The sequence below is a fragment of the Polistes fuscatus genome, unplaced genomic scaffold (genome assembly GCF_010416935.1).
Source record: "Polistes fuscatus isolate 324 unplaced genomic scaffold, CU_Pfus_HIC Scaffold37, whole genome shotgun sequence".
Classification (NCBI taxonomy): domain Eukaryota; kingdom Metazoa; phylum Arthropoda; class Insecta; order Hymenoptera; family Vespidae; genus Polistes; species Polistes fuscatus.
The window spans coordinates 255,782-270,169 of NW_025113115.1; the positions used below are offsets into that span (position 1 = coordinate 255,782).

Sequence of the window (14,388 nt, forward strand, 5' to 3'; positions counted from 1 at the left end):
TGAAGAGTGGCTACTGGCAGGTGAAGATGCGCCCAGAGGATAAGAGTAAGACGGCGTTTTCAGTAAGAGGAGGATTGTGGCAGTTCAGGGTTATGCCTTTTGGGTTATGCAACGCCCCAGCGACGTTCGAGCGATTGATGGAGAGGGTTTTGAGGGGATTATTGAGCCGAAGCTGCCTGGTTTATCTCGATGACGTGATAATTTTCGGGCGCACGTTCGAGGAGATGTTACTCAATCTAGGCAAAGTTTTTGAGCGGCTCCGTTCAGCTGGGCTGAGGATCAATCCGAAGAAGTGTAAGTTCTTCGAGAAGAAAGTAAAGTACTTGGGCCATGTCATCTCCGAGGGAGGTCTCTCCACAGATCCAGAGAAGATCAGGACGGTGGTAGAATGGCCGGTTCCCCGGAGTAAAACTCAAGTGAAAAGCTTCCTTGGACTATGCTCCCACTAAGGAAGTTCGTGAGGGGTTTCTCGCAGATAGCCAGACTCCTATACGTGCTGACGAGAAGGAAACGAAGTTTTCCTGGGATTCGGAGAGCCAGCGGTCGTTTGAAGAGTTAAAGAGGGCCCTGGTAACTCCTCCGATTCTGACTTTCCCAGTGGAGGGAGAAAGGTTTATCCTGGATACAGATGCGTCGGAGCACGGCCTGGGTCGAGTGTTGTCGCAGATCCAGGATGGTAGAGAGAAAGTTGTGTCCTACCACAGCAGGGTTTTCCGCAAGGCTGAAAGGAATTATTGCGTCACGAGGCAGGAACTCCTAGCTGCGGTGGACTCGATCAAGACCTTCCACCATTATCTCTACGGAGCGAAGTTCGAGTTGCGAACGGATCACGCCTCCTTGCAGTGGCTCATCTCGTTTAAGGAGCTGGACGGGCAGCTCGCGCGATGGCTTGAACGTTTACAGCGCTATGACTTCGTGGTCACGCACAGGAAGGGAAGGGTGCATGGCAATGCAGATGGTTTATCTAGGCGTCCGTGTGCGGAGTCTGGATGCTCTTATTGCGCTAAGCGGGAGAAACGGGGAACGTTGAGAAGGTTGGAAGGATAATCTTAGGAGAAGATGAAACCAGGAACTGGAGCAACTCACAGCAAGAAGATAGGAACATCGGGCCGCTGATTCAGGCAAAGAGGAGCGGTAGAAGGCCGTCCTGGCAGGAAATTTCGGCGCTTGGGCCGATCGCGAAAGTTTATTGGTCGCAGTGGGATTCCTTGGACTACGGAGAAGGGGAGTAGTAAGATGCAGATCTACAACGTTGGGGCGCCCTTCGAAAGGGTGCAGATGGACATCCTGGGTCCATTCCCGAAGTCCACACGGGGAAATAGATATCTGCTCGTTGTCGTGGATTGCTTCAGCAAGTGGGTAGAGGCATTTCCTCTGAGGAACTTCAGAGCGAAGACGGTTGCGGAGACATTCGTAGAAGAAGTCGTCTCACGTTATGGGGTTCCGTTGGAGCTCCATACGGACCAAGGCACGAACTTTGAGTCTCGGCTGATGAAAGAGGTTGCGGAACGGCTTGGAATCCGCAAGACGAGGACTACGGCGCTACATCCACAATCGGACGGACAGGTAGAACGGCAGCACAGAACGATTACTGACTACCTCGCCAAGTATATCAGCCAAGATCAGAAGGATTGGGACCGTTGGATACCGATGTGCTTACTTGCTTATCGGACTTTGAAGCATGAGACAACGGGTTTTACTCCGGCGGAAATGCTGGGAGGAAGGAGGCTACGCTTGCCTTTGGATTTGCTGCGGGGGTGTCCTCCGGGCGAAGAGGAGAAAGTATCTTCGGGGACCTATAGCTCAAGGCTCAGGTCGAAGCTAGAAGAGATACATTCGCTCGCAAGGGAGCAGATGGAGATGAAGTCCTGTAGGACGAAGGCTTGGTATGACAGAAGGGCCAAGAGGAAGGATTTTAAAGAAGGACAGAGGGTATGGCTGTTCAATCCTCGGCGGGAAAAAGGAAGAGCAAAGAAGCTGGAGAGTGATTGGGAGGGACCTTATTTTATTTTCAATAAAATTAATGATTTAGTTTTTAGTGTTGGTAGGTCTGGTAGGGGTAAAAAGCGCGTGGTGCACGCGGACCGTCTTGCTCCTTTTACGGAGAGGGGGGAAGAGAGTAAGGGGTGACAGCTAGAGTAGCGTAGGTTTATTTTGGGGGAAAAATTAAGTTTATTTTAAGCTCTTTAATTCGGGAAGTTTTCTGCAGTTCTTGTTTTCCGTTTAGGGTGGGTATGAAGGTTCCTTATGAAGCTCTAGAGAAAGACGTGGTTTCCCGGGGAAGGGCGTTCAGTTCCGAACTACTCTGAAGGGAACAAAACAGTCCTGGGAAAGGCGTGCTGTCCTGGAGAAAGAGCGAGGCTGTGGAAGCGAGGAAACGTCGAGCCAAAGAAGGAAACGGAAAGATTGCTGGCAGGCGCGTCGGCCTCCTAGGGGTTTTTTCGCCATGGTTTTCCCTCTAGGCGGAGTGAGTTGATGCTCCGGGTGAATACCAGGTCGGGTTACGGCGAAGAGAAGGCCATGGCAGAACATCACATCTCTGAGCCAAAGTTAGGGCGCCAAGCGAAGACCGCAGTTGTCGGGACGACAATTTCGAAGAGGGGGAGTAGTGTTACGACCCTGTTTCGAGCCGTCCTTGGAAAAAGGACGTGAAGGCCGTTTCCAAGCTACGAGTTGTTGATCGACAGAACTTGACAGGAGCTCGGAAAGAACTGACGTGTTTGTAATACGGGAAACTGTAGAAAGAGCCTTAACGGTTGTAAGAGTTCGCGCTTGTTAAAGTTCTGTTCTTGTTGTTTTACGAAATCTGTGTTTTGGGCAGGAGCGTTACAATATATATAACTGCTGCCATCGCAAGTTGAGAGGCGTCTGAGAATCCATGGATTTGTATTGAGGTTGCCTTTGACGAGAGGTTTATCCATCGGGGAGTCTCTATGACTGATAATTGAGAGAGATGTTGCCTAAACTGAGACCACTCGTGAACGATATCTGGAGTGAGATGATCATCCCAGCTAACCTTTTCCAACCAGAGTCGTTGCATGAGAATTTTCGCTTTGATCACTACCGGAGAGAGGAGTCCAAGAGGATCAAACAATTGAGCAACTTCTGAGAGAATGATGCGTTTCGTGACCGCTTGGTGAAAAGAGATGGTACCGTGAAAAGTAAACACATCCTTCTGAGAATTCCAGGAGATGCCTAAGATCTTGGTAGTGCTATCATCAAACGAATGAACAGGCGAGCTGTCAGACTGTGAGAGAGAGGTACGAGTGAGGTTGGGGGAATTACTTTTCCACTTGTCGAGTGGTAAACAGCGGAGGAGCACATGTCCTCTAACTGAGATGCGACTGCATTGAGATGATCAATAGTCTCTGCCCCCCCTGATATGTCGTCAACATAACTTCCCTTGAGAATAGTGTTTACTGCAAGAGGATAATTATGACCTTCATCCTCAACTAGCTGTTTAAGAATGCGACAGGCTAGATAAGGAGCTGAGCGAGTACCATACGTGACAGATGTAAGCTGATATGCCTGAACTTGAGATGATTCATTGACCCAGAGAATTCGTTGAAGGTCATGGTCTTTGGGATGTACTTGGATTTGGCGGAACATTTTAACAATATCTGTTATGAAAATGTACTTGTGTTGCGTTATCCACAGCAGTACATCGAAAATGTCCGTTTGAGTCTTCGGACCAGTGTGCATAAGATCATTGAGAGAGATACCGGTTGAAGACTTGGCTGAACCGTTGAAAACTACCCGCAGTTTGGTGGAGGAACTTTGCTCGCGCCAAACTCCGTGATGCGGGAGATAAAACGCCTGAGATGGCTCAGGAGCATCGAGAGGAACAGGAACCATATGTCCTAAAGACTCATATTCTTTAAGAAAACCAGAGTAGGTCTCCTTGAAATTCCTATCGGTTTCGAATTTCTTGAGAAGTCTTTCAAGGCATCTCATGGCAAGAGACCTTGAATGCCCGAGGGTGGATATGTCTTTCGAGAATGGCAGACGAACCATGTAACGACCAGTTGGCAATCGAGAGTGCGTATCAACAAAGTGCTGCTCGCATTGCGATTCAGCGAGAGTCAAGGTTGATGCGGGGGAAGATGAGACTTCTTCCTGAACCCAGAATTTTGTGAGAGCTTTGTCAAGAGAATCGTTAGAGATGGCATGGCAGATTTTGAGAGGATCGACCTTGCTCGAGTTGGAAGTTGCGCCTAGAACTGCCCAACCGAACCTCGTGTGGAAGGCTATAGGTTCTGAGTCGCCTCCCATAACAAGCCGAGAGGACTTGAGAACTCGTCTCAGATTATCAGCACCAATGAGAATGTCAATGTGATCTGGAGTGAGAAAGTCAGGATCAGCTAATTTAAGAGATCTGAGATGAGGCCAGTCTTGCTCCGATATTACAGACGACGGCAATTGAATGTGATTTTTGCAAAATGAATGCCTTAAGGTGAACCCGAGATGACGAGTATGTCGATTGGAGAACCAAGGACACTTGACCTTGGGTCGCTCCTGGAGATGTACTACCCACACCCTGAATAGGAATGTTTCCTGGAGAACGGCTAAGCTTTAGCTTATCTATGATTTTAGAAGAAACTAAAGTCAACTCCGATCCAGGATCAATGAGAAGACGTACTAGCTTAGGCGATCCATTTAAAGATATGGCAAAAGCTTTACAAGTAGCTAAGAGTACTGGAGCTCGAGAGCACGTTAAAGCGAGGGATTAGACGAACGATCGATGTCTGAGATAGGTGACGAAAATCTGACTCGTTTGGTCTGAGAGGACCTTGAGGAAGATGAGATGGTCGACTTTACAATGGATCTGTGAGGACGATGTGGGTAATGAGATGTCCTACCTGTTTCTCATTCTGAGGACGACTTTTTTGAAGAGTCCTTAGAAGAACTCTTCTTGATAGATATGGGTTTGGTAGGAGATGATCGAGTTGAAGATGACTTTAAGCTGGAGGATCGGCGATGAGATGACTTTGAACTGGAGGATCGGCGATGAGATGACTTTAGAACCGAAGATTTCCGACGGTCCTCTCTCGGTGACTCATCCGAGGATGCCCGTGAGCTCTGAGAGGGCGAGACTCTCTGAGATGTCTGTGTTGTTTCTGATAGAGTGCTCGAAGACCTTGAGATTGGCAGAGATGATCTTGATTTTGGAGGAGATGTCCTAGGCGATGGAGGAGATGTCCTTGGCGATGGAGGAGATGTCCGCGATGAAGGAGATGTCCTTTTCTCGAGATGAATGAGCGTGTGATGTCGATCTCCACACTCGTTGCATCGTCTATTACTCCTGCACTGCCTGACGTTATACCTGCCTAGGCAATTGTAGCACAGGCGATATTCTGCGATGACTTTCTCCTTCTTATGCTGGCTTAGATGCTTGAATAGGGGACAGAAAGCGATGTAGTGCCTGTGACTACAGTAAGTACAGGTATTAGAGAGGTCGTCTATAAATGGCATAGGATGTTTTTTAATTGTTCTTTCATCCATTTTTAACTGAGATGATCCGGAAGACTGAGATGTTGATGCTGGCGTAGTAGCCGAAACCTTTATGTTTAAGGCCCTAGCGTAGGACCTTGTGGGGGCTGATTTGGGCTGTTGAGATGTTCTTTTGCCCTCCGTAAGACCTACGAGTCTCGATATGTTCCAACGCTCTAGCTGTGCTAGTGAGATGACTTAAGAGTTGTTCTAGTGGTGGGAACTCGCGTGATGTTCCCAACCTTGTTTCCCAGTCCTCGCGAGTTTTGTCGTCTAACGCCAATCCCACCTGATGAACTAGGATGTGATCCCATTGATCAACCGAGCATCCTAAAGTCTCTAGAGCACTTAGAGATGACGTGACGATGTTAATGATTTTGTGGAGGGATCCAGATGACCTTTCCTTGATGCGAGGAAGGGCCATCAGCCTATCGAGATGAGCTAGAATCAATAGGCGTTTGTTGTCGAACTGTCAGACAACCTATTCCATGCTATATCGAAGGAATCAGCGGATAGCTTTAGATTTGATATGACTTTAGCCGCCTCTCCCTCCAAGCTGGTCCTTAAATAATGCAACTTCTCAACCTGTGAGAGGTCTGGGTTATTTTTTATCATAGAGGAAAATAATTCCTCAAAGGGTCTCCAGTCTGAGAAGGCACCTGAGAATTTCGGCAGCGAGATGTTCGGCAGTACCGTCCTTGGACGAGATTGTGTCTGAGATGTGACTGGCGGTACTGTTGAGAAAGCTCCTCTATACGCTGGTTTAGTAGCGTAAGTCCAGCTAGATATTTTTGCATGGTCGTATCATAACGGTTATCCTTAAAGTAGGACTGTTCCATAGCCGTGTCTCGAGATGACGATACTATTCGGTCGTGTTCAGCATCGAACTTTTGCCACGCTGTTCGAAGCAGTTCCCTTGTGTCGACCGCGGTAGAGAGAATCATTGAATTAATGTTTTTGATGTTGGCTGTAAGGCTTGAGATGGTATCAGCACGCGCCTCCTGCAGCGCTAGTTTCGCAGCCATGTTGATGTAGGATTGCGATTGATACGTGAAACTATAAAGGAGTAGTAGGGCCGCCCCCACTACTTCCCAAGATGATCCGTGAGTGGGAGATGACGATAAGTCTCGAGCGTGTAGCGTGTTCGTCGATATGCAATAATAATTAATTCACTAGGGAAGAATATTATTAGAATATTTTTATATTTTTAACGTATCAAAAAGGATTTTACAAAATATATTATAAACTTAACAAATGTAATAAAGAGAAAATGGAAATAGTGATTAGAGTTCAGTCTTTTTGTCGCTGCTAGTAAAACGCGTGTGTCTCGCTCGGTGGTTGTAACGGAAGAGAGCGAATAGTAGCGGCTGTTCATATACTTGGTGCTTTTTAATTCTTTGGTTTCGTTACTAGCGGCGTGACGGTAAGAGTGCCGGTGGCGCCAAGCTTTGGCGTGACGGCCACAATACTCCCCCTCAAGTCTCTTGAGACGGTAAGTTGAAAGAGACTTTCTTCTTAATATGTTTTGTTGGTATATTGGTTGTTGCTGACCAGTGGTGTTCAGGCATTGGATTGATTACTGTAGGTTGAGCGTCGTTTTCTGTGTCCGTTTTTGATATATAGGTAGGTTTCAATCTGTCAATGTTAATATCCTTAAGCGTACCATTATGTCTAATTCAAAAATTGTATCAGATTTTCTTCTTGTAATTTTGTATGGTCCTCGATAGGGTTGTTCTAGCGGTGCTTTGACATGATCTGAGCGAATAAATACATGAGTACAAGTATGGAGGTTTTTTGGAATAAATATCCTTGATTTTATATGATGAGCTGTTGGTCGGTCTCAATCCTCTCATGTATTCACGATGCTTTTCTACAAAGATCTGTGGATTAGCTGCAGAGTCATTGTTAATGAAAAATTCACCTGGAATGCGTAAGGTAGTTCCATAAAGCATCTCAGCTGGTGAGGCTTGTAAATCTTCCTTGTAGCTGTTACGGAGTCCAAGTAATACTGTGGAAAGTATTTCTGTCCAAGGTTTTGGTGAACACATTAATGAAGATTTAAGTGTGCGATGCCATCGTTCGATCATACCATTTGATTGTGGGTGGTAAGGTGTTGTGCGTTGTCTATTGCAACCGATGAATCTTGTGAAGGCCTGGAACAAGGATGACTCGAATTGTGAACCTTGATCAGTTGTTATTGTAGTAGGCGTGCCATAATGTGCGATCCAGTGGTCGAAGAGTGAAGTAATGATGGTATCCGCTGTAGTATCTTTTAATGGAATTACAACAGGCCATCTGGAGAAACGGTCAATGATGTCAAACAGTATTTGAATATTGTGTTCAGGTAGTACTATTACGTCTAAATGTATGTTTGAAATCGATCATCCGGTATGTTGATTGTTGAGGTGATGTGTGTATGTCGTTGTACTTTGGAAAGTTGGCATGGTATGCATTCATTTGACCAAGTATTGTATCTTTGTTGATGCTTGGCCATACAAACTTCTGCCGTAGTTGTCGTGAAGTTGCTTTTTGCTTGGATGCGAAAGTCCATGAATGATGTTAAAGGCAGTTTTACGGAGAGTAGCAGGAAGATAAGGTCGGATGATTCCTGCAGAACGTCACAGTAAATACTAGTGTTGTCAAGTTTGAGTTTATTTAACTGTAGAGAAGTAGTATGTTTCTGAGTATTTCTGTAAGTTCAGTGTCGTCTTGTTGGTGTTGTTGAATTTTTGATAGTCTAACGTCGTGGTATGTCGATTGTGTTATTCTTGAAAGAGTGTCAGCTGCTACGTTTTCCTCTTTACGTAGACTATGTCCGTTGTAAACTGTGAGATGTAGTCTAGTTGTCTAGTTGTCGTTCAGATGCCTTTCCTAGTTTTTGTGAGAAGGCGTAAGTTAGCGGTCTGTGATCTGTTCGTATTGTAAACTGTCGTCTTCTAAGAGGTGTTTGAAATGTTTGCTAGCAAAAATGGCAAGAAGTTCTCTGTCGTACGTACTGTACCGTTTTTCAGTATCTGTCAGTTTCCGTGAGAAAAACCAATCGGTCTCCATTCGTTGTCATGTTCTAGCTGTTCAAGCGTTGAGCCGATTGCTGTGGTTGAAGCGTCTCTCGTGAGTCGTAGTTTTGCGGTTGAATTGGGTAATTGTAGAGCTACAGAGGAAAGTTCTTTTTTGTAATCATAGAAGGATTGTTTTGAGATTTCAGTCCAGGAGATAGGAGTTTTGTCTTTTTCTTGGAATTTTTAAGATTGGCTTTAAGATGAAGTTGCAACTGTGCTGCGTTTTAATGCAAGGATGATAGTAGTTAAACATGCCAAGAAATTTCCGAAGTTCCAAGACTTTGCAGGAAGTGGAAATTGTCAATAGCTTTTACTCTATCAGGATTTGGATTATCCTTCACCGCTGATGTGATAGCCAAGAAAAGGTACTTGTTCCTGTCCAAAAATGCATTTGTTGACATTGATTGATAGTTTGTGATCATGTAGTTTCTGGAAGACTTGTTGTAGATGGTCAGTGTGTTGTTTGTGATTTTCAGACATGACCAGAATGTCATCAATATAAATGAATACAAAGTCCAACTCCCTAAATATGTAGTCAATATATCTTTGAAATGTTTGAGTAGCGTTTTTCAATCCAAATGGCATTCCAACGTACTCGTATAATCCCCAAGGTGTTGTAATGGCTGTTTTTTGTATGCTGTTCTCATTGACTGGTATTTGGTGGTAAGCTCTTGTTAAATCGATGGTTGAAAAGACTTTTTTACCGTGAATATTTAAGAATAGGTTTTGAATTAATGGTGGTGAGTATTTGTCTGGTACTGTGATACTGTTTAGTTTGCGGTAGTCACCACATAGTCTGTATGTATTGTCTTTTTTCTTAGTCAGATGTATTGGACTTGCCCAAGGGCTGCTGGATGGCCGTATTACTCCGTTGTCCAGGAGTCTGTGTATCTCAGCTCTAGCTGCAGTTGCTTTTTCCCCAAAGAGTTTACGTGGACGTTCAGTAACAGGTGGTCCTACAGTGACGATGGTGTGACTGAACGCACTCTTTGCGTCTGGCAAAAAGAAATTGGGTTTAGTGATATCAATGTATTTTGATAGCAAACCTGCAAATGGCATGTCGTGGCTGACGGTTGATATGCTGTGGATTGTCGTCTTAGTAGCTGTGCCTGGGATTGAGAGCATGGTGTTTCTGTCTGTTAACTTTCCGTGTCGTATATCTATTAATAGGCCATAGTGTGCTAAAAAGTCCGCACCAAGTATGGCTGTGATGACCTCAGCGATAATGAAAGTCCATTTGAAAGGACGTTTAAGACCTAGATCGAGAGTAATAGATTTGGTGCCATATGTTTTGATGTTTGATCCGTTTGCAGCGTATAAGCTTAGATGTTGTGCTGTTAGTTTCTCTTTGCAAAGCCTGCGAGGAAAGATAGTGACCATGGAGCCTGTGTCGACCAGATATTTTACATGAGTGCGTCTGTCGTAGACGTGGAGACGGGTTTCTGTCTTTTGTGATGAAATGGTGCTGCCCTGGTCCGTCTGTGCCGCGGACAGCATTTCTAGTTTCCCTGTTTGTCCTTCATCTGTGAGAAGCTACAAGGCAGTAAGCAGCGTTGTGCATTTATGCCGAAACGGCGATGATAATAGCAGATCCCCTCCTGGGAGCGTGATCGGCTGGGAGATCGTTGACCTTGGTACACCGAACGGCTGCGACTGCGTCTGTAGTTGTTGTTATTAGATTGAGCGAGTCTGAGCTCATTGCTTGGGCTGTCTAATCTCAAAATGAGGCTATTTAATTTTTCTTCTAAAATATCCATCCTTGTATCCCTAACGCTTTAGTTCCCAAAGGCGGCGTTACGGTGCGAGACGGCCATCACACCCGATTCCGTGCAACTTTCCAGCATCGCATCCGCCACGTCCGCCAACTTTCCTAGAGGGACTTCTGTACAACCAACTAAGTATGTTCGGATATTTGTGGGCATGCTTTGGAGGAATTTGGTACGAAGAAATTCTTCATGGACCAAATCACCGGTCAGATTGCGCATTTCCCGTAGGAATTGTGACGGTTGTCTGTCGCCCAATTGTAGTTCATTGAGGAATCTTAAAATTTGTTTCTGTTTCGAATCTGTCAATCTTTGTAATATGAGTCCTTTAACAGCATTATACTTATCTCCTTCCGGTGGTTTTCGAAGAAAGTCTGATATTTTGTCCATGACATCAGGAGTCAATGCCTCGAAGAGAAGTTCGAACTTCCTGGCGTCCGAAGTGATACGTCTGTTCTTAAAGATATGCTCGATTTGTTGGAACCAAATGTCCGGCATACTGCTCAAGAATGTTGGTAATCTGACTGTAACCTCGTTTACTGAATCAGCTGTAGTTGTGGTTGTGAGATTGCTGGCTGTTTCCGCTCCAAAGGTCGCCTGTTGGGAAGTGGACGCCTCTTGTGGCATTCGCCTCGTGTTCTCCGCCATGTTGGCCGCGTCTTCGTTCCGTCCTGCGGCTCTTGTGACTGGTGGTGAGCAGGTCAAATCGAACGACATGTTTTTGTAGATTTTCTTTTCTTTGATAATGGTCCTCTTTTATACTAAGAATGCACGTGGTTGCACGTGGCCTTGAAGATTTTGGATCACGTAAGTTAGCACGTGGTTGAACAATCCTTTTTGATCACGTCGGGGTCACCAATTGTAGCGTGTTCGTCGATATGCAATAATAATTAATTCACTAGGGAAGAATATTATTAGAATATTTTTATATTTTTAACGTATCAAAAGGATTTTACAAAATATATATTATAAACTTAACAAATGCAATAAAGAGAAAACGGAAATAGTGATTAGAGTTCAGTCTTTTTGTCGCTGCTAGTAAAACGCGTGTGTCTCGCTCGGTGGTTGTAACGGAAGAGAGCGAATAGTAGCGGCTTTTCATATACTTGGTGCTTTTTTAATTCTTTGGTTTCGTTACTAGCGGTGTGACGGTAAGAGTGCCGGTGGCGCCAAGCTTTGGCGGTACGGCCACAAGCGCTAGCTTCCAACGCCACCTAGATTTTCCCTAGCGAACTAGAAAAGCTACAACTAAACGAGCACTCGTTGCAGCACTATCACTCTCGGCTTTGGGAAGCCCACTGTATAATGATATGTCTATACTATTAGATGAAATACACACTGCGGTTCAAATTGCGCTTACGGTCCCTTGAACTGATTTTTCTGTCACAGCACAACGTCCTAGGTGCTCAGCAATGCGACAGAGGTGTGCGCGACACTTTTCACAAATTTTTTAATTCTGTTACACTCACACAAAACTCTAATATCCGGCTCGAAGGACCAAAAAATGTTCGAGAAATAACTAGTTGGGATAGAGATGAGCGAAGAGAAAGATCGGATAGTATTAAGAACAAGGATAATAGACGGACGAGATAGGCAAGTGGACTGTATTATTTTAATTTCTGATAGAGTTCGTATGTGACGAGATTTATTAAAATTTGTGAACAAAAGAAATAGAGATAGCAAAATTATAATATGATTTAATAACTAGTAATATATGGACTACGCCACATGTACCGGATATCACGCCACGTGTGCCGGAAGTACGTAGTACGAGAAGTCGTTAGCAAGGTAATAATAAATTTAATATGAGAATGGATAAAAATTAATGAAACGAGTAAGACAAGAATGAGAGGTCAGAGGTTAATAGATTTACCTGATATTTCGTTAATGAAAGTGAAAGATAGTGTAAAGAGATGATCAGTAAGAAAGACCCAACACAAGGCTGGCCTCGTTGAAAAAAAAGAAAAAGAAAAAGAATTAGATGAGATGGAACGATGAGAGATGGAACGGTGAGAGATGGAACGTTGAGAGATGAGAAGAAAGCGAGATGTAGTCTAAGGAGATGATGCACAATTATTTTTGATTTCGAAAAGTACGTCCGCACAGATTAACTTATTAAACGATTCTACCTGGACCACGCCACTTTTCGGTTCGAGTCGAGGAACAGAGCGGAAGATAGAAAAAAAACGATACACCAATTAGCGCGTTCCACGCTAGGAAGAGAGAACAACAAAACCAATAAGAGAATAACACGCAGAGGATGACGCCACAAGGGACCAATGATCTATTTACACGTTAAGTGGCGTGATCCCTTGATCAATAAGAACAATCGATATGTCTTCTTCTCGATGATAACAGGCGGCGTCTTAATCATGCTATCCGAGAGGTGCTGTCATCTAATTTGAGAGGCGCAATTTTCGAACATGAATGTTTTCTCGAAATATTTCCATAACATAACGTTGAAATCGGAGAGGCGCACCTTTAAGGCCGAAAGGCATTCTTAAATATTCATACTGTCCCATTGGCGTAACGAACGAGGTATATTTAATCGATCCTTCTTCCATCCTAATATGAAAAAATCCATCTTTTAAATCGGAGTTGTAAAGTATTTTTTCCCGCTTAATAAATCAAGTTAATCTTCGATCAACGGAGAGGAAAATTATCGCGCAACGTGACTTTATTTAGCCTTCTAAAATCCTCACATAATCGTACTTGTCCGTTTTTCTTTTCGTCAGCACAATCGGTGATGCATACTCCGAGATGCTTTCCCTAATTACCCCTTTGTCAAGAAGCTCTCTTAGGATATTCTTTAGCACGTCTTTTTCGCTATACGATAGTCTACGTGGTACACTTGAGAATGGTTTATTTTTATTTTATTTATTTAATAATATTTTATTGACCCTAGAGCCTAGGCTCCCTAAAGGCCATTAATTACAGTATAGTACAATTTAATGTATAGATAAAACAGAATGGAAATTAAAATTATGTAATTATTATTTAACTTATCATTATGATAGTAATAACGCACAGAAAATAGATAAAAGTAAAAAGAAAATAGTAGATAAAAGTATAATGGTTCCATAATAGTAGTATAGTAGTATTGGCTCAAAGCAACAAACATATTAAAAACAAAAACAAAAAAAAAATTTTTTTTAAATTAAATCGTAAGTCACAAAACACGCTGAATGTCTCTATTAAATCACCTGTTATTACAATATTTTTATAATGCATAAATAACTCATCAAAATCTTGCTCAAAAATATTCAATAATGCTGTGTTAGGCGGCCTGTAGATCACAGAAATTAAAACTTTATTACGAACTGATGACCATACTTCAGCAATCATGTACTCAGGAAAATCATCTATTTGATTTGTTGAGCAAGCAACAATACGAGAAAATAACGTATTGCGTACAAATAATTAAATACCTTCACCATGACGACGCTTGCGATCATGTCGATGTAAATGGAACATCGGAAGCCATATTTGAGCAACTACAATACAACTGAAAAGCCATGATCCAGAGACAGCAATAATGTCCTTATTAGTTTTTCTAAAAAATTCACGAAACTCATCAATATGAGGAATAAGTGATTGGGCATTTAAGTGACATATTTTTAAATTAAACGATGATTCAGCAATAATATTACGTTGCTGAGAGCCAATACTACAATACTATTTACATAGACTATGGATATTTGATAGGTCCATTGACGGCAAAATTTTTACAGGTTCCGATCCATTTTTAAGGTCCGCGCAAACAGAATTAGCCGTAATCCAAATATTTTTTTTGCTGATGTGAGAAAACTTCTTAGCAATATTTTGTCGCAATTTATACAATGCCGTTGGATACCGCTTATTTACAAAAATTAGCGTCTTTTGTGACCCATTGATGACTAAATTTGCTGTAACATCATTGCATTTCCTCCTGCAGGCAGAAAACTTATCGACCAAATTTGGTGAATGGCATTTTACGATGATATCTCGTTCGCGAACAGAGTTTCCTTTACCATTTTTCTTCTTGTTGTATCCAATTCTCTCTACCAATGAGAAACTATTAGCGCTTACATCAAGAA

General features: G+C 43.3%; 2 protein-coding genes across 2 annotated transcripts; both read right to left on the reverse strand.

Moving 5' to 3' along the window:
* Positions 1-2,797: 2,797 nt before the first annotated feature.
* LOC122520485 lies at positions 2,798-5,914 on the reverse strand. The gene is made up of 5 exons (XM_043640545.1): positions 5,644-5,914; positions 5,040-5,597; positions 4,408-4,695; positions 3,286-4,337; positions 2,798-3,175 (listed from the first exon to the last, which is right to left on the reverse strand). The coding sequence occupies exons 1-5, from the start codon at positions 5,912-5,914 to the stop codon at positions 2,798-2,800; spliced, it is 2,547 nt and encodes an 848-aa protein (XP_043496480.1).
* Positions 5,915-6,965: 1,051 nt separating this feature from the next.
* Positions 6,966-7,538, reverse strand: LOC122520486. Its single transcript, XM_043640546.1, has 2 exons — positions 7,270-7,538; positions 6,966-7,161 (listed from the first exon to the last, which is right to left on the reverse strand). Exons 1-2 carry the CDS (start codon positions 7,536-7,538, stop codon positions 6,966-6,968), a joined length of 465 nt encoding a protein of 154 aa, XP_043496481.1.
* Between the last annotated feature and the right edge of the window lie 6,850 nt (positions 7,539-14,388).

Excerpts from the sequence above, each read along its gene's own strand:
- LOC122520486 (XM_043640546.1), bottom strand. The coding sequence starts at position 7,538 with ATGTGTTCACCAAAACCTTGGACAGAAATACTTTCCACAGTATTACTT. Across the intron at positions 7,162-7,269 it reads TCCAAAAAACCTCCATACTT|ACATAATGGTACGCTTAAGG; the intron begins GTACTCATGTAT and ends TTTTTGAATTAG.
- LOC122520485 (XM_043640545.1), bottom strand. The coding sequence starts at position 5,914 with ATGGCCCTTCCTCGCATCAAGGAAAGGTCATCTGGATCCCTCCACAAA. Across the intron at positions 4,338-4,407 it reads ACATTCAATTGCCGTCGTCT|ATCACATTGACATTCTCATT; the intron begins GTAATATCGGAG and ends TTCTCACTCCAG. Across the intron at positions 3,176-3,285 it reads ACCACTCGACAAGTGGAAAA|AAGGATGTGTTTACTTTTCA; the intron begins GTAATTCCCCCA and ends TGGAATTCTCAG.